The 24,166-nt window shown below is 45.0% G+C and overlaps 1 protein-coding gene across 2 annotated transcripts in view; it reads right to left on the bottom strand.

Annotated features, from left to right (window-relative positions):
* Positions 1 to 20,543, bottom strand: part of LOC110488366 (sodium/potassium-transporting ATPase subunit alpha-3) — a 31,458-nt gene extending 10,915 nt beyond the window's left edge. The window contains exons 1-8 of one of the 2 annotated variants that reach the window (XM_036970873.2): positions 19,952 to 20,543; positions 19,617 to 19,688; positions 8,075 to 8,206; positions 4,942 to 5,001; positions 4,538 to 4,741; positions 3,544 to 3,657; positions 1,614 to 1,748; positions 1,133 to 1,250 (exon numbers count right to left, since the gene is read on the bottom strand). In XM_036970873.2, coding sequence (XP_036826768.1) covers positions 1,133 to 1,250; positions 1,614 to 1,748; positions 3,544 to 3,657; positions 4,538 to 4,741; positions 4,942 to 5,001; positions 8,075 to 8,206; positions 19,617 to 19,622 — 769 coding nt within the window. In that variant the 5' untranslated portion in view covers positions 19,623 to 19,688; positions 19,952 to 20,543. Of the gene's footprint in view, positions 1 to 1,132; positions 1,251 to 1,613; positions 1,749 to 3,543; positions 3,658 to 4,537; positions 4,742 to 4,941; positions 5,002 to 8,074; positions 8,207 to 19,616; positions 19,689 to 19,860 lie in introns of both variants that reach the window. The other variant, XM_036970874.2, reaches the window with a different exon arrangement.
* Between the last annotated feature and the right edge of the window lie 3,623 nt (positions 20,544 to 24,166).

Below are 24,166 nucleotides of genomic sequence, written 5' to 3'. Positions count from 1 at the left end.
GAATTGCTGAAGTGTTCTTTACTCAAATACCACTGACGTTTTTCTTGTTGCCACCAATTCAGGTGCAATACACCATCCAAGCCACATGGGGGCAGCATATACCTTTCTATGAGGTGAAATATATTTGGGGCCTACAGGTAACCAGAGGCCTTAGCTTCATCAGACAACGATGGCCTAGATTCAATCAGATTAGCGTTAACCTGCCGGAACCAAAAACTGCATAGCATATTATTGTTTTTTGTTTCGGCGATGATGTCAGAGGTGGAACTGCGTTGGAACTGTCAAAATCGGTGAGCAGCTGCTCTTGTGGTCATTGTCACGAAGCCACACCCTTCCCACCCGTGTCAGAAGTTTACAAAGAGAAAGTGTAGGCTATACAGAAATAATGACACTCACATTGAAAAATCATGAAACAAAATAATAAGGATTTATATCAGACTAATCCAGGTGTAGATCACAATGTAAGACGGCTGCATGGGATTTCTACTAATGACCCTCGGAGCGCCCAATGGCAATGTCCGCAGCAGGTATGACGATGGGGCCGCTTGTGGATTCAACAGCTCCAACACAGTTACAACTCCGACGCCGCCTAAACGAAAAACTAAAAGATAGGCTATGCCGTTGCCGGCTGCCGCGGGTTAACGCGGATCTGATTGAATCTAGACCGTAGCCGTTTATGTATGTCGTCCTGTATTGACACTAACACTAGACCAGCTGAGCCGTAGGGAAAGGATGAGGTAATATTGACACCAGATGGAGTGTTCGCAAAGAGGAAAAGATGCGGACAGATGGGAAGGAAAAGGCACCTGGGGAATTGAAAGAAGCGAGAGGAAAAGAGAGGGTGTAAAGAAAGCAGGAGAGAGAGAGACAGAGTGTGTGTGGGCGCTGGGTAGGGTGCTTGTTAAAATGGTGGGTGCCTTGTTGCTATGGCAGCCACAATGTTCCCCTCCTACCTGTTCAGGGGATAAAGAGAAAGGGAGGGAAGGAAAGAGAGAAAAGTAGAGCGACGGGGGGAATGCCGGTTATGACGACGACAGCGAGGATGAGGATTATGGCAACGAGAAAAGGGAAAGGGGTCAAGGGGAAGAGGAGGATGGAGATGAGGAGGATGCAGTTGCCAACACGATTGTACCTTCCACACAGTTGGTGGAGAAGAAGGCGACGTTGCGGGTCTCCAGGGGGTTGTCATGGGTACAGTCAGGTGACCTGCTCTGGGGTTCTGATTCGCCTGTCAGGGAGGAGTTATCCACCTATAGGAAAAGGACAGAATCCAGGGAACTTGTTTACAATTTTAAAAAGCTTATATGTCAAATGTGTAGTTGTGTGAGTGTGTGCTATATTTTAATGTGAGCTGTGTGTGTGTGTGTGTGTGTGTGTGTGTGTGTGTGTGTGTGTGTGTGTGTGTGTGTGTGTGTGTGTGTGTGTGTGTGTGTGTGGAGGTGGGGGTTCCCCTGAGGACAAAGGGTATTTTAGACTTAGGGGTTAGGTTTACAATTAGGGTCATGGTTAGAATTAGGGTTAGGAGTTAGAGTTAGGAGATAGGGCTTTAAATGTAAATACATTTTAGGTCCCCACAACAATAGTAAAACATATGTGTGTGTGTGTGTGTTTACCTTGCAGCCGTGAGCAGAGACGATCCTGAGGTCAGCGGGGATCCTGTCTCCTCCCTTCACCTCTACCAGATCTCCAGCCACCACCTCCTCAGCGTTGATCTGCATTTTCTCACCCTCACGGATCACCAGCGCTTGCTGCAGACAGAGGAACCCCAATGGTGAAGCAGGAACCATAAGCCAACCATTAGCTGCCTATAAATACAGGTGTAACACTGGGGCAACAGTAAAACTCACAAGCAACCACAGACTGATCACAGACAAACGACACACTATCACTGACCATAAACTATCCAGTAATGATGGGTTATTATGTTATAACTATGCAATTGCATAGAGATTGGCAGATGAATAATAGACTAAAGTAACCGACTAACCATTGACAATGACCATAGACGGACTGCGGATAGACAAGACGTATGAACTGCATACAGACTCATCATGTGAGACAATGTCTGTGTGGCTACTAACTCACCACTGAATGACAACATGCATCCTATTCACTCGCGAAGATGTAGAATAGACTAATCCCTAACTGACCGTGGATACAATGGCCACAACAATGTCAGCTACGTGTGTTTTGAGAGGGGGGGGGGGGGGACATCTGGATTAGGGTCACAGGTTATTTTGAGTCACTGCCACAACTACCCCACCCATAGTCATCTAGGAAAAACAAGTTAGGGTTAAGATTTGTAAAACACTTATGATGGGACTAACAGGATTGGAATTATGATTATAGACACTGAGCCCTATGGTCAGGGCCGCGGGCCTATTTTTTTTCTTGAGCGGAGCATAATTACAAAGCATAATTACAAATAATTTGTAGACCGCAAGAAGCCCAAACAGATGACTAAAACGTAAAAATGTCAAACCTTGCTTACATTTGTATATACGATAACATATATATCTCTATATTACGTGTGGGAATACTTTGGAACAGATTTCCATAATCTAAATCACTTGGAGCTGATTTGCTGGTGTTTTTACAGTCTTTTATGTCCAACAAAAAACAAATTCAGAAAACTCGGCAAATCACCAGAGGGCCAAATTGGTATTGGTGGTGGTATTGCAGGATATGGGGTGGTAAGGAGATCTAACATGTTGACCAAACAGGACACCTGTGTGTGTCGTCATCACCCGCATGTTGATTTAGTACCCCCTACACCAGACACGATCAGGACACGCAGGTTGAAATATCAAAACAAACTCTGAACCAATTATATTCATTTGGGGACAGGTTGAAAAGCGTTAAACATTTACAGCAATTTAGCCTTGCTGCTGCTAGCTAATTTGCCCTGGGATATAATCATTGGGTTGTTATTTTACCTGAAATGCACAAGGTCCTCTACTCCGACAATTAATCCACAGATGAGAAAGGAATTTGGTTTACCGTTTTGTCATCTCTCCTCCTTCCTCAGGCTTCTTATTTACTTCTTTGGACTTTATATGGAGGTTGGCAACCAACTTTATGGTGCATTACTACATCCGACTGGCGTGTAGACGTCAGTTCATCTTTCAATCACCCACGTGGGTATATGCTCCTAAACACCAACGAAGAGATGGGAGAGGCCGGACTTGCAGCTCATTGAGCGTCACAAATATAACCTATTTCTATTTTAGCACCTGGCCACGCAGACACTCGCTGAGGCGTGCGAGCATTGTGGGTGCAATGATTGAATAACATGTATGTGTACATTTATTTTGAAACGCTCGAGGACGTACGAAGAGCAGTGCTTGACTTGGGCAGGAGCTCACCGGAGCTGAGTACTGGCACCTCAAATGTTCTACTGCTTGAGCGCCTGTTCCCTTTATAGAATATTAGCTCAAAAGTATTGTGGAGCTCCTATACATAATTATATCAGTACCAGCAACCAAAATGAGAACTGTATTCTATTTCAGTCCAAGCCATGCACTAAAGAAGAGGTTTGTTTACCTGCGGCACCATGTTCTTGAAGGACTCCATGATTTTGGAGCTCTTGGCCTCCTGGAAGTAGGAGAAACAGCCGGTGATGATGACCACAGCCGAGAGAACGATACCCAGGTACAACTGAAGAGAGAGAACGCAGCAAACAATGTAAAAAACAAACAGTATTGGAACATTTTAACAAACGTTCTTACAACCATGATGTCCTTCTACTAATGTTTATCAAATAACATTTTACCAGCATTCATGAAGTGTTGTCATGCTATGTTATCTGAAAACCAAATTGGGGCTCAATTGGAACATTATTTAACATTGTAGGAACTCTCACTGTTTTATGCTGGGGGGGAAAAAAAATCAAACTTAATTGTTTGATTGTGTTATTATGGTCCTAGCTTTTTAATTAATTTAGGATTGGTTGAAGCATATAGCTGGATCTAAATTACCACATGCCATGCAGGGTTGAGGTCAATTCAGAATTGAATTGAGAATGGCTGATGAATTCCAATTCAGTTCTTGAATTGAAATAGTAAACGGGATGCAGAATTATTTGAATTTGAATTAATGGAAATATATAGGATAGGAAATAAATCATTGATACATTCAATGAAATTCATTGCAATTCAAATGCCTCATTTAGTATTACCCAGGTACAACTGGAGAGAGAGAGCAAGGAGAGAGAGACATAAATATTGTTTAACCATTTATCATTTCAGACAGTGCCTATATTTCCCATTCATTTGGGGTTGGTTGAGGCATATAGCTGGATCTAAGAAACACATTGGACATTGACTCATATCAACAGTAGACCACTAGACACTTAATTGAGTTTGACAAGTCTTTTAGTGCCAAGTAGGAATCAGCCACAACCCCACAAGTTGAATCTTAATGCTACATTTGGGAAACACTACATTAAGCTGAACCAAAAAGGTCATGTATACCCTTGCATCCCTTTATCCCCTGCCAAGTGATGATGGTGGCCATTTTGTGTGTGTCTGTCACTCACATTGTCTCCGGCGGGCTCATCCTCGGTGGCGGCTTGGATGGCGTAGGCCAAGAAACAGAGGATGGCGCCGGTCCACAGCAGGATGGAGAAGCCACCGAACAGCTGACGACAGAACTTGACCCACTCGGGGGTGGTGGGGGGAGGTGTGAGGGCGTTGGGACCGTCTCGAGCCAGGTACTCAGCGGCCTTAGCGTTGGTCAGACCCTGAGGATGGGGGCGAGAAAGGAGGGAGAGGGTGAGAGGAAGGAGAGGGATTGCTGTTAAAAGGGTACAACCTTGTGATGTGGTTGTTGGCTAGCTAGATATTTTGTGTGATAACTGATATTACCATTAAGGTTACAATATATTTCATTTTAAAAGCCCCAACACAGGTTTTGAGAAAACTCTTGAGGCGATGAACTTACCTGGACTATATCAGTAGCGTACTTCTGGCATACCTCCTCGATGGACATCTTGTGTTCCGTCTAAAATAAAAAAGTTAAAAACATTGAATAAAAATGTGCAAATACATAGTGAATAGAGCTTGGGGACATTTTACGTCTGTGTTTCAGAGGGATATTCATATTCTCATGGTTTGGCCATATGCCTCATGTCACGTTTACTCCCGCTCCCCCTCTCTGGCGCTCGATGTCGCCAGTTGTCTCATCATTACGCACACCTGCCACCATCGTTATGCGCACCTGCACCTCATGACACTCACCTGGACTCCATCACCTTCCTGATTACCTCCCCTATATCTGTCACTCCCCTTGGTTCTTTCCTCAGGTGGAATTGACTCTGTTTCTGTTTCATGTCTGTACACTTTTTGTGTTTCTTGTTTTGTACTATGTTCGATTTATTATTAAATTTGCACTCCCTGTACGTGCTTCCCAACTCCCAGCGTACACGTTATACGTGCTTCCCAACTCCCAGCGTACACGTTATACGTGCTTCCCAACTCCCAGCGTACACGTTATACGTGCTTCCCAACTCCCAGCGTACACGTTATACGTGCTTCCCAACTCCCAGCGTACACGTTATACGTGCTTCCCAACTCCCAGCGTACACGTTATACGTGCTTCCCAACTCCCAGCGTACACGTTATACGTGCTTCCCAACTCCCAGCGTACACGTTATACGTGCTTCCCAACTCCCAGCGTACACGTTATACGTGCTTCCCAACTCCCAGCGTACACGTTATACGTGCTTCCCAACTCCCAGCGTACACGTTATACGTGCTTCCCAACTCCCAGCGTACACGTTATACGTGCTTCCCAACTCCCCGCATACACGTTATAGAGTAACGCTTAACTAAGAGAAAGCAACAGGGATTTTTGGTTTTACTGGTGATGTTGGATCCAAGTGCCGCTGCCGAAGCAACCGGAGATGCCTCAGCTGGATCATCAGGCTTCCATGCCTCAGCTGGATCATCAGGCTTCCATGCCTCAGCTGGATCATCAGGCTTCCATGCCTCAGCTAGATCATCAGGCTTCCATGCCTCAGCTGGATCATCAGGCTTCCATGCCTCAGCTGGCTCGACAGGTTCTCAAGCCTCAGTTGGTTCGGCAGGCTCCCCGTGCCTCAGCAGGCTCGTCAGGCTCCCGTGCCTCAGTAGAAACGACCGGCCTGCTCCTGGTTCTCTGGACCATCCCTCTGGTCGGCGTCGTCTGGCGGCTAGAGACGCGCGTCAGTGAGGGGGAGGGGGTACTGTCACGTTTACTCCTTCTCCGGTGCTCAACGTCGCCAGTTGTCTCATTACGCGCACCTCTTACCATCGTTAAGGGGGGGGGGGGTGTTCTAGTCAGGTATTTTCTATGTTGCTGATTGGAATGGATTTTTGGGGGGGGGCACGAGGGGTGGTCGGCGGAGCAGTGGAGAGTGGAAGAGCGGGTCATCAGTCCGGTGCCATCTGTGCCAGCTCCCCGTACTCGCCCTGAAGAGCCAGAGACCGTCAGGGAGACGATGGAGAAGTTGGGAGAGAGAGAGATGTTGATCAAGTGTGTTCTGCTCAACATTCGACCTGAAGAGCCTGTCAGCAGTCTGGTGAAGTCTGTGCCGGCTTCAGGCATCTGGCCTCCAGTGCGCCTTCCCAGTCCGGTACGTCGTGTGCCAGCTCCCCGCACTCAACCCCTGAAGTGCGTGTCCCTGAAGTGCGTGTCACCAGTCCGGTGCCACCTGTGCCGGCTCCACGCACCAGGCCGCCAGTGCGTCTCCCCAACCCGGTATGTCCTGTGTCAGCTCCACCCACCAGGCCTCCAGTGTGCCTCACCAGTCCCGCTCCTAGGCCATAGCCTTCCTCGGCGCCGGTGCCCAGTCCAGGCACGGCGTCCAGTCCCGCTCCAGGGCAGGAGCCTTCCTCTGTGCCGATGCCCAGTCCAGGCACGGCGCACAGTCCCCCTCCAAGGCCGGAGCCTTCCTCTGCGCCGGTGCCCAGTCCAGACACGCGTCCAGTCCCGTCAGTTATTTTCTATGTTGCTGATTGGCATGGTTCCCAATTAGAGGCAGCTGGTAATTGTTGCCTCTAATTGGGGATCATATTTAGGAAGCCCTTTCTCCCACCTGCTTTGTGGGATATTGTTTTGAGTGAGTGCATGTAGCACTACAGTACTTCGCGGTCGTTGTTTGTTTCTTGGTTTGTTTAAGCTTCACTAAAATAAAGATGTGGAACTCCAATCACGCCGCGCCTTGGTCTGTTTCTCCTCACGACCGTGACATGCGCCTCACGACACTCACCTGAACTCCATCACCTTCCTGATTCCCTCCCCTATAATCTGTCACTCCCCTTGGTTCTTTCCTCAGGCATTATTGACTCTGTTTCATGTCTGTACCGCATTTCGTGTTTCTTGTTTTGTGCTATGTTCGATATATTATTACATTTGCACTCCCTGTACTTGCTTCCCGACTTCCAGCGTACACGTTATACCTCATAACAGAGTAAATTCTCTTCAAACAGGATTAGTTTACATTGGCATTGCCTCTAAACACAAACTATTCATACAAAAAAAAAATCCTTTGTTTGACACCCATGAGAATCACTTACTGCCACCAATAAAAAAGATTTTCAGGAATACATGCTACCAAAATCCTTAGTCCAATCATTTGAGAAGTTATCTTTTTGTTGTCGCAAACAGAATACACAAAGACTGCCCACTGGGAACACATTGGTTGAATAAAAAATTAAATGTTTTTTTATTTAACGAGGCAAGTCAGTTAAGAACAAATTCTTATTTATACAATGACAGCCTAGGAACAGTGGGTTAACTGCCTTGTTCAGGGGCAGAATGACAGATTTTTTTTTTTGTTGACCTTGGCAGCTCGGGGATTCAATCTCGCAACCTTTTGGTTACTGGCCCAACACTCTAACCACTAGGCTACCCGCCGCCCAGTGGGTGCTCTTTAGAATATTGTTTCTCAACCTTTTATTATACCAGGGTCCTTCCTCCTTAGATTAGGACTTTGGACTAAAATTGGTCTCCAATTAGCAACATTCCAGGACACACTGCTCTAGGGCACTGTGCATAGACAGGAAACAGGAAGTAGGAATTATGCACTACATACCAAGGGAACTTCCTTCTTCAGTTCATCCATGTCCTTGGTCTTCTTGTCCGCCTTGGAGTCCGCCTTCTTGGGGGACTCCTTCTCTTCCTTCTCTGTCGTGGTGGCCACACGGTAGCTGTCTGACCGTCCATACTGAAAGACAAACACAGAGAGAAAACAGATCCCTGACCAGTCCATATTTTACATAGGAAAAGGTTGGGTTAATTAGCTGTGGGTCAGCTAATCCTAAATCCACAATTTTAGGCTTTGAACGTGTCAATGCTGCCCTAGTAACTTTGAGTTTTGCTAAGCCACAACTAGATAGGAATTCATGCACTCAGATAATATCAATGTTCGCTACTTGAGTGGAGGCCACAATCAAACAAGCAAACAGAGAATTAAGTGCAAGGCTGCCGTAATTATATGGTTGGGAAAAGCTCCCTAAATATTTGCCACTCTAGCTTTGTATATTCCACATGAAAATGATGACAATTATAACAGCCAGGAAATGTATAACATGGTCCAGAATGGAAGGTTTTTCAAATCAAGATCTATTGGTTATGGTTTATAACTAGGCTACTTTACTTTACTAGGTGTCTCCTATAGGTAGTGAGCTCTCCAAATTCCCACAATTTGAGAGTGTTTTATTTCCCCAATTTAATGTTTCCCAACATACAAATGTGTTTCATTTTGAAATGGTATGGTCCAAGGAGTGACCAAGTCTACAGTATTGACAGTAAACGCCCATTTGGGGATTTTCTTGTCAGATCGGTTTTGGTATCGCAACAGGAAGTCTGCATTCGAGTCAGGTATATCCCACCTGTCTTTTGTGGTATAGACAGTATATTTACCTGATTTAAGGCTTTTTATTTTAAATATTGAAGGTTGAAGTCTGAACTTTGTAAATATGTACAGTTATAAACATCGCTTTGGAACATTAGCTCAATTTTGTAAATAAATCGAACCCCCTCTACCCGCCTGCCTCCTGCTGCTTACCCTTAAGACTCCTACAAGGTCCCTATTTTACAGTCAGTGGTATGTCAGTGATTGCCTACATAATGCAAAGGCACCCAAACATGGTTCCTTCCTCTACCCTTCCCTCTCTCAATTACTCCCTCCACACCCAACCTCTATTTCACTCTTTCTGTCTCCTTTCATCTCTCTCTCTCCCACACTCTCTTTAAATGTCTCCCTCTTTCTCTCGTCATGGACAATACAAGCCTTGTGAGAGTACAGTGCCACAGTGAGAGGGACCTCACATGGTCGTTTCTATGAAAAGCACATGGCGGTGGCCCTGTGGCCCCAGGTGCCGTGATGGTCAGAGAGACCACAGACCACAGCAAGTCCTGAAAACGTCCTTAGAGGAGAAATGGTCCATGATACTAAATGTGTTATACTATGCCTGTATGTGTTTATATGCCTCTTATAATGTATGTCTAAATACTGTACAATGAGTATACAAAACATTAAGAACGCCTGCTCTTTCCATGACATAGACTGACCAAGGGAATCTCGGTGAAAGCTATATTCCCATATTGATGTCACTTGTTAAATCTACTTCAATCAGTGTAGATGGGGCCTCCCGGGTGGCGCAGTGGTTAAGGGTGCTGTACTGCAGCGCCAGCTGTGCCATCAGAGACTCTGGGTTTGCGCCCAGGCTCTGTCGCACAATTGGCCTAACGTCGTCCGGGTTAGGGAGGGCTGGGCCGGTAGGGATGTCCTTGTCTCATTGCGCACCAGCGACTCCTGTGGCGGGCCGGGTGCAGTGCGCGCTAACCAAGGTTGCCAGGTGCACGGTGTAGCCTCCGACACATTGGTGCGGCTGGCTTCCGGGTTGGATGCGCGCTGTGTTAAGAAGCAGTGCGGCTTGGTTGGGTTGTGTATCGGAGGACGCATGACTTTCAAACTTCGTCTCTCCCGAGCCCGTACGGGAGTTGTAGCGATGAGACAAGATATTAGCTACTAAAACAATTGGATACCACGAAATTGGGGAGAAAAGGGGGTAAAATAAAAAATAAAACAATCAGTGTAGATGAAGGCAAGAAGGATTTTTTAAGCCTTGAGACAATTGAGACATGGATTGTGAGCCCGTTCGCCACCTTAATTGTGGCGAACGGGCTCGTGTTAATAGCTGGAGCGTAATAAGTGGAATGGTATCAAATACATGCATCGCTCCGTTCCAGGCATTATTATGAGCCGTCCTCCCCTCAGCAGCCTCCACTGGGATGTGTGCCATTCAGAGGGTCAATGGGCAAATTTGAGTGCCTTTGAACTGGGTATGGTAGTAGGTGCCAGGCGCACCGGTTTGTGTCAAGAACAGCAACGCTGCTGGGGTTTTCACGCTCAACAGTTTCCCGTGTGTATCAAGAATGGTCCACCACCCAAAGGACATCCAACCAATTTGACACAACTGTGGGAACCATTGGAGTCAACATTGGCCGCATCCTTGTGGAACACTTTCAACACCTTGTAGAGTCCATGACCTGACGAATTGAAGCTGTTCTGAGGGCAAAAGTGGGAGTGCAACTCAATATTAGGAAGGTGTTCTTAATGTTTTGTATACTCAGTGTATGTGCCTGTGTTTACGGCCCTAAAACACACAAAAGGCAATTTATCGTCTGAACTTTAATCACAGTAAGACAGTAAAAGACACTATGAGCAGACTTTGGGTTTGGTCACTGATACATTCATGTTGTATCCATCTAGTCTACAAGGTAATCACATTTCATGGTTGAATTACAGTCTTCATCGCTTGATCAAAGACTAGACATTGCCTCTGGGGGAGATTCAAAGGAACACTGGGGAAGATTCAAAGAGACACTGGGAGGGATTCAAAGATACATTGAGAGAGATTCAAAGATACATTGGGAGAGACTCAACGAGATATTGGGAAAGATTCAAAAGATAGAGATACAGAACCTGTCCTATCAGACAACTCCAAATCATTGTATCAGAGCTTTAGCTGAGACTTTACAAGATATGCATCACAGGAGCCTTTGGTGGTTCATTTTCCTACTGCATCTCCTTCTGTTTCTCATCATGTAACACACACAAACCAGGAAGTATCCCTGAGTTATCCACAGGAGTGCCAAAATGTTGTCCACTAAACACCGAAGTCACCTAGCCCACCACTGGTTGACTCTGCTAATAGTCCCCTTAAGTCCACTTGCTCTCAAATTAATTACAAAAAAGCCATAGGGAAGGCGGTCGGGAGGGGACATTTGGGGGTGCTCTTACCTGGTATTACTGTAGACCAGGGGAGGCTCCTCAGAGGAGGAAGGGGAGGACCATAGTAAAACATTAAATATATTTATCCTTTTTGGATAAAACAATACTAAATATATTCAAGTCACCAAATAATTGATTAAAACACACTGTTTTGAAATACAGTAGCCTCTACAGCACTCTGCAGGGTAGCACCATAGTGTAGCCCAGGCATGGGCAACTCCAGTCCTCGGGGGCCTGATTGGTGTCACACTTTTGCCCCAGCCCCAGCTAACACACCTGACTCCAATAATCAACTAATCACGATCTTCAGTTAAAAATGCAATTAGTTTAAATCAGATGTGTTTGCTAGGGATGGGGAAAAGTGTGACACCAATCAGGCCCCTGAGGACTGGAATTGCCCAGGCCTGGTGTAGCCGGAGGATAGCTAGTTTCCAACCTCCTCTGGGTACATTGACTTCAATACAAAACCTAGGAGGCTCATGGTTCTTACCTCCTTCCATAGACTTACACAGTAATTATGACGACTTCCGGAGGACGTCCTCCAACCTATCAGAACTCTTGCAGCATGAACTGACATGTGGTCCACCCAATCAAAGGATCAGATAATGAATATAATACTGAAAGCATAAGCTACAGCTATTTAGCACTGTAGTGTATAAAATATGGTGAGTAGTTGACTCAAAGAGAAAGACAATAGTTGGACAGTTTTGAACAGTCATTCCTTAAAAAAATTAAGGAGAAGCAAGAGGGAGAGAGCACTATTTATATTATGTTGTATTTTTTTACTTTCATTTTCACCTAGCTAGTGAATGCAGCTAGTTAGTTTAGCCTACTCAAACACCTGGCTCAAACAGAGAGGGATTTACAAATGCTTTAGTTCCAGTAGCTATGTTGACTAGCTATGGCGTAAGCTAATATGGTGACACTGATGTAGGCTGTGTGTAGCAGTTAGAGGTTATGATACGAAGGTTTGGTTTGGAAAGGTTTTTTCACCTGGAATATGAATGACAGTAATCCAATACACTGTAATAGAAATAGTCCCTTTGTAGTCCATGATTGTCTGTAGACCCTGCCACATACGTCTTGTGTCTGAGCCGTTGAATTGTGACTCCACTTTGTCTCTATACTGACGTTGTGCCTTTTTGATAACTACACTGTTGGTATTCGGCCATATTCCCAGTCAACTTGCCATGGTTAAATGCGGTGGTGCGCGCTTTCAGTTTTGCGCAAATGCTGCCATCTATCTACAGTTTCTGGTTCATTTCAATAAAAAGTTTAAATGTAACCTTTATTTAACTAGGCAAGACAGTTAAGAACAAATGATTATTTACAATGATGGCCTACCCCGGCCAGAACCGTACGACGCTGGGCCGATTGTGCGCCGCCCTATGGTTAGGGTAGGTTTTAATAGTCACAGTGGGTACAACAACCCATATACACTTCCTGATAGACAAATACACTGGTGACTGAGTTTGTTATTCTCGGAGGCTACTCAGGGTCGTTATCAGATTTCCCTCAGGGAGGGCAGTGGAGGGCTTTGTAGGCACCCCGGAAGTTGGAGGAGCAGTGGTCGAGTGTTTTAGCAGGGCGAGTACTATAGAACTTCGGTAGTGTTTTCCTCAAATTTGCATTGTAAAAATCCCCAGCTACAATACATGCGGCCTCAGAATATGTGGTTTCCAGTTGGCATAAAGTCCAGTGAAGTTCTTTGAGGGCCATTGTGGTATCGGCTTGTGGGGGGAATATACAGGGCTGTGACTATACCTAAAGAGAATTCTCTTGTTAGGTAATACGGTCGGCATTTGACTGTGAGGTATTCTAGGTCCGGTTGAACAAAAGGACTTGAGTTCCTGTATATTATCACAATCAAACCATGAGTAGTTAATCATGAAACATACACCCCCGCCTTTCTTCTTCCCGGAGAGATATTTATTCTTGTAGAGGTGATTTGATGATGTTGAAATGATCAAGTTGAAATGGTGCTGGAATAGTGAAGGCAGCTCCTGTATTCTTTGCGACTTGCAGTAACTCTCTTTGGTTATAAATCAATAGTTGTTTCCATAGGGCGGCGCACAATTGGCCCAGTGTCGGGTTTGGCTGGACTAGGCCGTCATTGTAAGTAAGAATTTGTTCTTAATTGACATGCCTAGTTAAATAAAGAAAAAGAAAAAATGTGTTTAAAAGTCCGAAAATGTTGGCAACATTAACTTGCTTGACCATGCTGTAGGTCATGTAACTGTCTGTTACATGCAATATGCTTTGTGGACTTCAACGGACAGAGGTTGCTATCCTGTTTTGTAATAAAACAAAGGTGTGGTTGAATTGTCTCGGCCTTTAGGCCTATGTATCACGGTCACAAGGCATATGAATTAACTTATAGAGCAAACAACACACTGCTACTGCTGATGAAAGGCCTACTACGCATCCCGTGAGATCAACTGTTGACCCAAATTAGGGCCGACTAAAGAAATAACTGTATTGGCCAGTGCCAATAATTTCATTGGCCAGTGCTATCCGTAATCCTTGAGATGTCGCTTCCCTTACCCTAAACTTAACCATAAACATAACCTGAATTTGATCTTTAACCCTTTTAAATGTCAACTTCAGAGGGGGGTAGGGACGTCCCAAGGGTACAGGATAGCACGGACCAAATTTCATCACAAACCATGAATCATGACATCATCGGCTTAAGGAAGGATACAGTGCATTCGGAAGGTATTCAGACCTCTTGACTTTTTCCACATTTTGTCACGTTACAGGCTTATTCTAAAATGGATTCAAAAAATGTATTTCCTCACCAATCTATACACAATACCCCAAATTGACAAAGCGAAAACAGGTTTTTAGATTTTTTCAAATTTCTGACAAATATAAAACTAAAATACCTTATTTACATAAGTATTCAGACGCTTTGCTAGGAGACTCAAAATTGAGCTCAGGTGCATCCTGTTTCCATTGATCATCCTTGAGATGTTTCCACAACTTGATTGGAGACCACCTGTGGTAAATTCAATTGATTGGACATGATTGGGAAAGGCATACACCTGTCTATATAAGGTCCCACAGTCAACAGTGCATGTCAGAGCTCCGAGATAAGATTGTGTTGAGGCACATATCTGGGGAAGGGTACCAAAAAATGGCCGAGTTGGCCGCCCGGCCAAACTGTGCAATATGGTGAAAAGGGCCTTGATCAGGGAGGTGAACAAGAACCAGAGGGTCAGTCCTCAAGAACACAGTGGCCTCCATCATTCTTAAATGGAACCACCAAGACTTGTCTTTCTTCTGTAGCCTAACCTAAATATTCCTAAACATAGAATGAAAAAAAAAACAAAAAAACATCTAATTTGGGATTTAGGTTTGGCGAACAGCTTGTTTTCAAGAACCACCAAGACTCTTCCTAGAGCTGGCAATCAGGGGAGAAGGGCCTTAGTCAGGGAGGTGACCAAGAACACGATGGTCACTCTAAGTTCCTCTGTGGAGATGGGAGAAGCTTCCAGAAGGACAACCATCTCTGCAGCACTCCACCAACCAGGCCTGTATGGTAGAGTGGCCAGATGGAAGCCACTCCTCAGTAAAAAGCACATGACAGCATGCTTAGAGTTGGCCAAAAGGCACCTAAAGTCTCATAGATTATGAGAAATATGATTCTCTGGTTTGATGAAACCAAGACTGAACTCTTTGGCCTGAATGCCAAGAGTCACTTCTGGAGGAAACCTGGCACAATCCATAAGGTGAAGCAAGATGGTGGAAACATCATGCTGAGGGGATATTTTTCAGCGGCAGGGACTACGAGACTAGTCAGGATTGAGGGAAAGATGAATGGAGCAAAGTACAGAGGTCCTTGACGAAAGCCTGCTCCAGAGCGCTCAGGACCTCAGACTGGGGCAAAGGTTCACTTTCCAACAGGACAACGACCCTAAGCACACAGCTAAGACAACGCAGGAATGGCTTCGAGACAAATCTCTGGATGTCCTTGAGTGGCCCAGCCAGAGCCTGGATTTGAACCAGATCGAACATCTTTGGAGAGACCTGAAAATAGCTGTGCAGCGACACTCCCCATCCAACCTGACAGGGCTTGAGAGGATCTGCAGAGAAGAATGTGATATACTACCAAAATACAGGTGTGCCACGCATGTAGTGTCATACCCAAGAAGACTTGAGGCTGTAATCGCAGCCAAAGGTGCATCAACAAAGTACAGTAAAGGGTCTGAATACTTTAACTTTCAGTTTCTTTTCCAAAATGGTCTAAAAATCGTTTTTTGCTTAGTCATTATGGGGTATTGTGTGTAGATTGATAACTTTTTTTTGTGTTTTTTAAATACATTACAGCCTTATTCTAAAATGGAACAAAATAGTGAAAAATCAATACTTTCCGAACGCACTGTATACAACGATGAATAGGAACATTTTATCCTCTTTGCCATGCCTAATCACAGCAGTCTGTGTCATCACTACACCGAGTCAAAATGGAAGATAGAAATAAGCATGACTGGCCTCCCGGGTGGCGCAGTGGTTAAGGGCGCTGTACTGCAGCGCCAGCTGTGCCATCCCTGGGTTCGCGCCCAGGCTCTGTCGTAACCGGCCGTGACCGGGAGGTCCATGGGGCGACGCACAATTGGCCTAGCATCGCCCGGGTTAGGGAGGGCTTGGTCGGTAGGGGTGTCCTTGTCTCATCGCGCACCAGCGACTCCTGTGGCGGGCTGGGCGCAGTGTACGCTAACCAAACACCAGGTGTATCCTCCGGCGCATTGGTGCGGCTGGCTTCCGGGTTGGATGTGCGCTGTGTTAAGAAGCAGTGCGGCTTGGTTGGGTTGTGTATCGGAGGACGCATGACTTTCTCCCGAGCCCGTACGGGAGTTGTAGCGATGAGACAACTACTACAACAATTGGATACCACGAAATTGGGGAGAAAAAGGGGTAAAATTTAAAAAAAGAAATAAGCAAGACTTTCTGTTACAACCCGTCACTGACAACCTCCCTAACCCACATGGGGGAACGAACTGGGCATCCATTTTGGCGCAACTGTCTGCAACTGTCTGTCTCCAATAATTCCCTGTCTGTATATCCATAACCAACGACTCTCACAGTTTCAGTGACTTAATATATGACTCTGTAGGATGGGTATAAAACAAGTGGTGGACAACAATTCCAATATTCCAATTCCGACATCTGGTATCCCACCCCCACCCTCTGAAGGTGTCCCTGTGGCCTCCTTATCAATTACAAATGTCAGTCATGGAGGCCATCACTGTGCCATAAAAGCAAGGGGTCAAAACGTGAAACAATATTATGACAACTAGGGTAATAATGTAATGAAATTAGGTTTATTAATAGATTATCCGATTTAGAGGATGGATAAGGCTTAGAGGCATCCTTCCTGCATCCACATTGTCTTTCTTCTGTAGCCTAACCTAAATATTCCTAAACATAGAATGGCCAAAAAAACATCTAATTTGGGATTTAGGTTTGGCGAACAGCTTGTTTTCAAGAACCACCAAGACTCTTCCTAGAGCTGGCAATCAGGGGAGAAGGGCCTTAGTCAGGGAGGTGACCAAGAACACGATGGTCACTCTAAGTTCCTCTGTGGAGATGGGAGAAGCTTCCAGAAGGACAACCATCTCTGCAGCACTCCACCAACCAGGCCTGTATGGTAGAGTGGCCAGATGGAAGCCACTCCTCAGTAAAAAGCACATGACAGCATGCTTAGAGTTGGCCAAAAGGCACCTAAAGTCTCACAGATTATGAGAAATATGATTCTCTGGTTTGATGAAACCAAGACTGAACTCTTTGGCCTGAATGCCAAGAGTCACTTCTGGAGGAAACCTGGCACAATCCATAAGGTGAAGCAAGATGGTGGAAACATCATGCTGAGGGGATATTTTTCAGCGGCAGGGACTACGAGACTAGTCAGGATTGAGGGAAAGATGAATGGAGCAAAGTACAGAGGTCCTTGACGAAAGCCTGCTCCAGAGCGCTCAGGACCTCAGACTGGGGCAAAGGTTCACTTTCCAACAGGACAACGACCCTAAGCACACAGCTAAGACAACGCAGGAATGGCTTCGAGACAAATCTCTGGATGTCCTTGAGTGGCCCAGCCAGAGCCTGGATTTGAACCAGATCGAACATCTTTGGAGAGACCTGAAAATAGCTGTGCAGCGACACTCCCCATCCAACCTGACAGGGCTTGAGAGGATCTGCAGAGAAGAATGTGAGATACTACCAAAATACAGGTGTGCCACGCATGTAGTGTCATACCCAAGAAGACTTGAGGCTGTAATCGCAGCCAAAGGTGCATCAACAAAGTACAGTAAAGGGTCTGAATACTTTAACTTTCAGTTTATTTTCCAAAATGGTCTAAAAATCGTTTTTTGCTTAGTCATTATGGGGTATTGTGTGTAGATTGATAACTTTTTTTTGTGTTTTTTAAATACATTACAGCCTTATTCTAAAATGGAACAAAATAGTGAAAAATCAATACTTTCCGAACGCACTGTATACAACAATGAATAGGAACATTTTATCCTCTTTGCCATGCCTAATCACAGCAGTCTGTGTCATCACTACACCGAGTCAAAATGGAAGATAGAAATAAGCATGACTGGCCTCCCGGGTGGCGCAGTGGTTAAGGGCGCTGTACTGCAGCGCCAGCTCTCGCGCCCAGGCTCTGTCGTAACCGGCCGCGACCGGGAGGTCCATGGGGCGACGCACAATTGGCCTAGCGTCGCCCGGGTTAGGGAGGGCTTGGTCGGTAGGGGTGTCCTTGTCTCATCGCGCACCAGCGACTCCTGTGGCGGGCTGGGCGCAGTGTACGCTAACCAAACACCAGGTGTTTCCTCCGGCGCATTGGTGCGGCTGGCTTCCGGGTTGGATGTGCGCTGTGTTAAGAAGCAGTGCGGCTTGGTTGGGTTGTGTATCGGAGGACGCATGACTTTCTCCCGAGCCCGTACGGGAGTTGTAGCGATGAGACAAGATAGTAGCTACTACAACAATTGGATACCACGAAAAAGGGGTAAAATTTAAAAAAAGAAATAAGCAAGACTTTCTGTTACAACCCGTCACTGGCATGCTTGATTACAACCTCCCTAACCCACATGGGCATCCATTTTGGCGCAACTGTCTGCAACTGTCTGTCTCCAATAATTCCCTGTCTGTATATCCATAACCAACGACTCTCACAGTTTCAGTGACTTAATATATGACTCTGTAGGATGGGTATAAAACAAGTGGTGGACAACAATTCCAATATTCCAATTCCGACATCTGGTATCCCACCCCCACCCTCTGAAGGTGTCCCTGTGGCCTCCTTATCAATTACAAATGTCAGTCATGGAGGCCATCACTGTGCCATAAAAGCAAGGGGTCAAAACGTGAAACAATATTATGACAACTAGGGTAATAATGTAATGAAATTAGGTTTATTAATAGATTATCCGATTTAGAGGATGGATAAGGCTTAGAGGCATCCTTCCTGCATCCACATTGTCTTTCTTCTGTAGCCTAACCTAAATATTCCTAAACATAGAATGGCCAAAAAAACATCTAATTTGGGATTTAGGTTTGGCGAACAGCTTGTTTTCAATTTGTCACAAGGAACAGATTGCGCGCCTTTGCCACACCGGCGACACATTCCTTAATCGCCCAACAGAGTTCATCCCTCGGTAGCCTACATATGTTTAGTGATATAATTAAGCAATAAGGCCAATATACCACTGCTAAGGGCTGTGTCCAGGCACTCCGCGTAGCTATTATAAATCGGTTACCAACATAATTAGAGTAGTAAAAATACATGTTTTGTCATACCCGTGGAATACCACGGCTGTCAGCCAATCAGCATTCAGGGCTCGAACCACTCAGTTTATAATCCAAATGTGGGACCAGATTCTCCACTCCCGATAACTCAATTATGACGCACCCGCTGACGGCTGGAGAGGAGAGGAGTGGAAGTGCGCAGCGAATCGGTTCGAGCGCAATTCGGGAAAACGGTGCAGATAGCAGATTAGAACAATGTCAGTAATGTTTCTATTTAACACAGACATGGAAAATGTGATTTACCGGAAGAATAGACAGCGATGAGATGTATTGAACTGTAATTCGTCCAATTGCATTGAATCAACATAGAAATAGATACCCTTCATGCGTTTAAACTGTCATGCAAGTAAAGTCACAGCAATTTGCAATAGTTTCACAAGCCATCGAAATCCAATAGTGGTTAATGTCATTCCAATATGATGTTTCTTCCACATTTGAACCCTTTGAGGTGAGTTACACATGTCTCATGCTACTACAGCTATCCATTCATAAACGCATTTTTACACACAATAGAAATAACTCTTACCCCCATCTCGGCGCAGTTAGTCGGGTATCCACAGCAGATGAAAAGGGTTGAGGCTGGATTCCACCAGAGTAGCTGATAGTATAGTGTAGAAACAGAAGCGAGAACTGTAACTGTACAATTTAAGAAGAAAAAAATCTTCTTCTTCCAAACGCTGTTGGCTATTGTTCTAATAATACGTGATCAGATCTCATTCATAAGAGGAACGGCACATAAATATATGAGAAGGCAACGTTTCATTGAATACCTTTTTTAAAAGGGGCCGTTTTAGGTATAAAATTATCAAATTAAAGGCAGTTTAGCAATAAGCGTTGCTCTGTATCATGCGAAAATTATACCCAGTAAAATTGAAGAGCCGAGCCGCTTGTTTACGGTATTCGATTCTGTCTCCCTCCGCTGCTATGCTCAGCTGCCGTGCCACTCCCTTTCCACGCTCCCCAATACTCCTCGTGTGAAAGAAGCGCCAGTGGGTGTGTGAGATGCACTGCCCTGGACCCACAAAGCAGGATAGACCTATTGCAAGTGTGCTATGTAATCAGTCTCACTCGTAACTATAATCCACCCACAGACCATTCTTTGCCCCAATAGGTCGCATTACAAACAGACAATTGAGCGATCACCAGTCAAATTCTCTTTCAGGATGTTCGGACAAAGGGGCAATAGAGGTGAGAGAAGACTTGACAGTTTAAAAGAACAGCTGTCTAAAAACCATGAAAACGTTCTCAAGTTGCAGTTTGCTTGACAGTTAGCCTCCGTCGCACATGAAACTGCAATCTCTTGAGAGATGACGGATTTAACAATACATCAATGATGTTGTGAATCTCTTCTGCAGCTATAAATACAAAGGTTCCGCTCAAGTCTGTCATCCGTATTTCTGGAACATATGAATAGCATACCTCCCCAATGACCAATCTGTCTCAACACTGTAGTGTTCCTCTGAGTCACCTCCGCCCAAAACTCCCACTGTCAAGTGTGGTCTCCATGGAGATTTGATAAGCATCTCTTATCACTCCACACCAAAGTTAGTGGTTGCGCCTTGCATGTAAATGCCATGCGAGCATTCCAGAGAGAACACACACTCAATCATCCGATATCATTGTATTGTTCAACGCACTTGAATGCATACGTCTCTGGCTTTACAAGTGTATTATTTGAATCCAACACCTGCTGTTGAGTAGCCTGGGCACCAGTCTCTGTAGCTAACATTCCACTTCTTGCCACTCCGTGCCACTCCTTGCCTTTGGCAAATAATAGGAGTGGCAAGGAGTGGAATGAATGTTAACTAAAACGACTGGTACCCAGACTAGCAGTTGAGAGTTCAAGTTTTGTTTTTTGGAACCTTCAAACCCGGGTGAATATCTGGAGTGTCTTGCCACTGGAAAGAACAAAGGGATTTGTGTTTTGTGATTATATGTGCACAAGTGTGTGTGTGTGTGTGTTGTGTAACTGTGTAACTCTTTGTGTGTGTAATAGGGAATATTTAAGATGAATAAAGTATAGTTAAGCAGGTCCACATGTAACGGATGTGAAACGGCTAGCTTAGTTAGCGTGGGCGCTAAATAGCGTTTCAATCAGTGACGTCACTTGCTCTGAGACCTTGAAGTAGTAGTTCTTCTTGCTCTGCAAGGGCCGCGGCTTTTGTGGAGCGATGGGTAACGATGCTTCGAGGGTGACTGTTGATGTGTGCAGAAGGTCCCTAGTTCGCGCCCGGGTATGGGCGAGGGGACGGTTTAAACTTATACTGTTACACACACACACAGACTGAGCAGACTAGGTCTGGATTTTCACTGACCCTCTCTCTATATCTCTCTGTCTCTGTCTGTTTCTACAGTGCATTCAGAAAGTATTCAGACCCTTTCCCCTTTTTCCACATTGTCACGTTACAGCCTGATTCTAAAATTGATTCAATTCATACCTAAGAAGACTCAAAGCTGTAATAGCTGCTAAAGGTGCTTCAACAAAGTACTGAGCAAAAGGTCTGGATAAATCTGATATTTTGTTTTTTCATTTTCAATACAATTGCAAACATTCTAAAATCCTGGTTTTTGCTTTGTCACTATGGGGTATTGTGTGTAGATTGATGAGGGGGAAAAAACAATGTAATGCATTTTAAAATAAGGTTGTAACGTAATAAAATGTGGGAAAAGTCAAGGGGTCAACATGATCAGACAGACCACGTAGAACTCTACCTTATATAACAGAGAGGACAGTATGGTTCAGACTGTTTCTATGTTCCTGGTGGACACAAGGCTTTCAGCATGTGCGCAAGTTCCACTAGGGAAATTGTTAAATACCATGCGAGAGGTTCCACGAGTCATGTTAGATTGTGTAAAGCAAAACAAATCCCAGACCTCATGCTCCTCTGCATCTCTCTTCATCTCTTTCTTTGACTTGATTTATAGTGAAAGTATGAGAGGGGAGGTAAGGAAAGGGAGGGAGAACTACCTTATATAACAGAGAGGACAGTATAAATCAGACTGGACAGTTCTTGGTTTTATGATGGTGAAAATAGGAGAACGTCTCAGACATTTGTGGAGAACTAACATGAACTAATGTCTTATAATGGGCATACCGTGTTGGCTAAGCTGGTGTAATGATTTTGATACGATTTGCTGGTCGTCCGCCAGTTTTCAAGACCAGTGAAATCGTCAGGTTGAGTCATAGGTTGAGACATCTTTCGCCGTTGCACCGTGTGAGAGGGTCAACGACCTCTGATTAATTGAGCCTACCTTCTCCTGAACCCTCAGAGACACTATGGTAACTACAAAGCAATAACCCACGTAAATACTGTTTCAAAAGGTAGTAGAGCGATAGAGGGCTGCTATAACGGCCATCTTCCCAACACACAAGGCCCCCACATTTCTATGTGCGGAATTTCCACTAGGGAAATTGTGAAATACCATGCTAGAGGTTCCAAGAGTCATATTAGATTGTGTAGAAGCAAAACAAATCCCAGACCACATGATCCTTATCATCTCTCTTCATCTCTTTCTTTGACTTGATCTATAGTGAAAGTATGAGAGGAGAGGAAAAACTTAACCTGGTCGCTATGGCAATGACTGTCAGGTGACTTTGCCTCCTAATCAGACTGCTGACTAAATGAAAGGAAATGGAACAGATGAGACAGTGGAAGGAGGGAAAAAGGAGGGGTCTTGAGAGGTGTTGGGAGGGAGAGAATGAAATAGAGTGAGTGAGCCCGAGAGTGAAGGAGAGATCCATTGAAAGTGTAATTATCTCCTATCCTCCGCTCCACTGTTTTTTGAAAGGCGTCTTCTTTATGGAACAAAGGCAATTAAACCTCCATCCACAAGAGTATGTTTTATAATCAGTCCCAGTAGGAAGACAGGGAGATATGAATAGAACTCATCTGGTGGAAAACATGTTCAGTCATGATCCCCATCTCAAAGGATCTACATGACGTTTCATGTCTACATCCTGGTTCAACCCTAACCCTAACTTCATGTCTACATCCTGGTTCAACCTTAACCCTAACCCTAGCTTCATGTCTGCATCCTGGATCAACCCTAACCCTAATTTCATGTCTACATCCTGGTTCAACCCTAACCCTTAACCCTAACCCTAGCTTCATGTCCAGATCCTGGTTCAACCCTAACCCTTAACCCTAACCCTGACCCTAGCTTCATGTCCAGATCCGGGTTCAACCCTAACCCTTAACCCTAACCCTAACCCTAGCTTCATGTCTACATCATGGTTCAACCCTAACCCTTAACCCTAACCCTAACCCTAGCTTCATATCTACATCACGGTTCAACCCTAACCCTTAACCCTAACCCTAGCTTCATGTCCAGATCCTGGTTCAACCCTAACACTTAACCCAAACCCTAGCTTCATGTCCAGATCCTGGTTCAAACATAACCCTTAACCCTAACCCTAGCTTCATGTCCAGATCCTGGTTAAACCCTAACCCTTAACCCTAACCCTAGCTTCATGTCCAGATCCTGGTTCAATCCTAACCCTTAACCCTAACCCTAGCTTCATGTCTAGATCCTGGTTCAACCCTAACCCTTAACCCTAACCCTAGCTTCATGTCTACATCCTGGTTTAACGCTTAACCCTAACCCTAGCTTCATGTCCAGATCCTGGTTCAACCCTAACCCTTAACCCTAACCCTAGCTTCATGTCCAAAACCTGGTTCAATCCTAACCCTAACCCTAGCTTCATGTCTACATCCTGGTTTAACCCTAACCATTAACCCTAACCCTAGCTGCATGTCTCCATCCTGGTTCAAACCTAACCCTTATCCCTAACCCTAGCATCATGTCCAGATCCTGGTTCAACCGTAACCCTTAACCCTAACCCTAGCTTCATGTCTACATCCTGGTTTAACCCTTAACCCTAACCCTAGCATCATGTCCAGATCCTGGTTCAACCCTAACCCTTAACCCTAACCCTAGCTTCATGTCCAGATCCTGGTTCAACCCTAACCCTTAACCTTAACCCTAGCTTCATGTCCAGATCCTGGTTCAACCCTAACACTTAACCCAAACCCTAGCTTCATGTCCAGATCCTGGTTCAAACATAACCCTTAACCC

This window comes from Oncorhynchus mykiss, chromosome 30, assembly GCF_057628025.1.
Source record: "Oncorhynchus mykiss isolate SJ-2025 chromosome 30, ASM5762802v1, whole genome shotgun sequence".
NCBI classification, from domain to species: Eukaryota; Metazoa; Chordata; class Actinopteri; order Salmoniformes; family Salmonidae; genus Oncorhynchus; species Oncorhynchus mykiss.
This window is presented reverse-complemented; position numbering and strand designations above follow the sequence as displayed.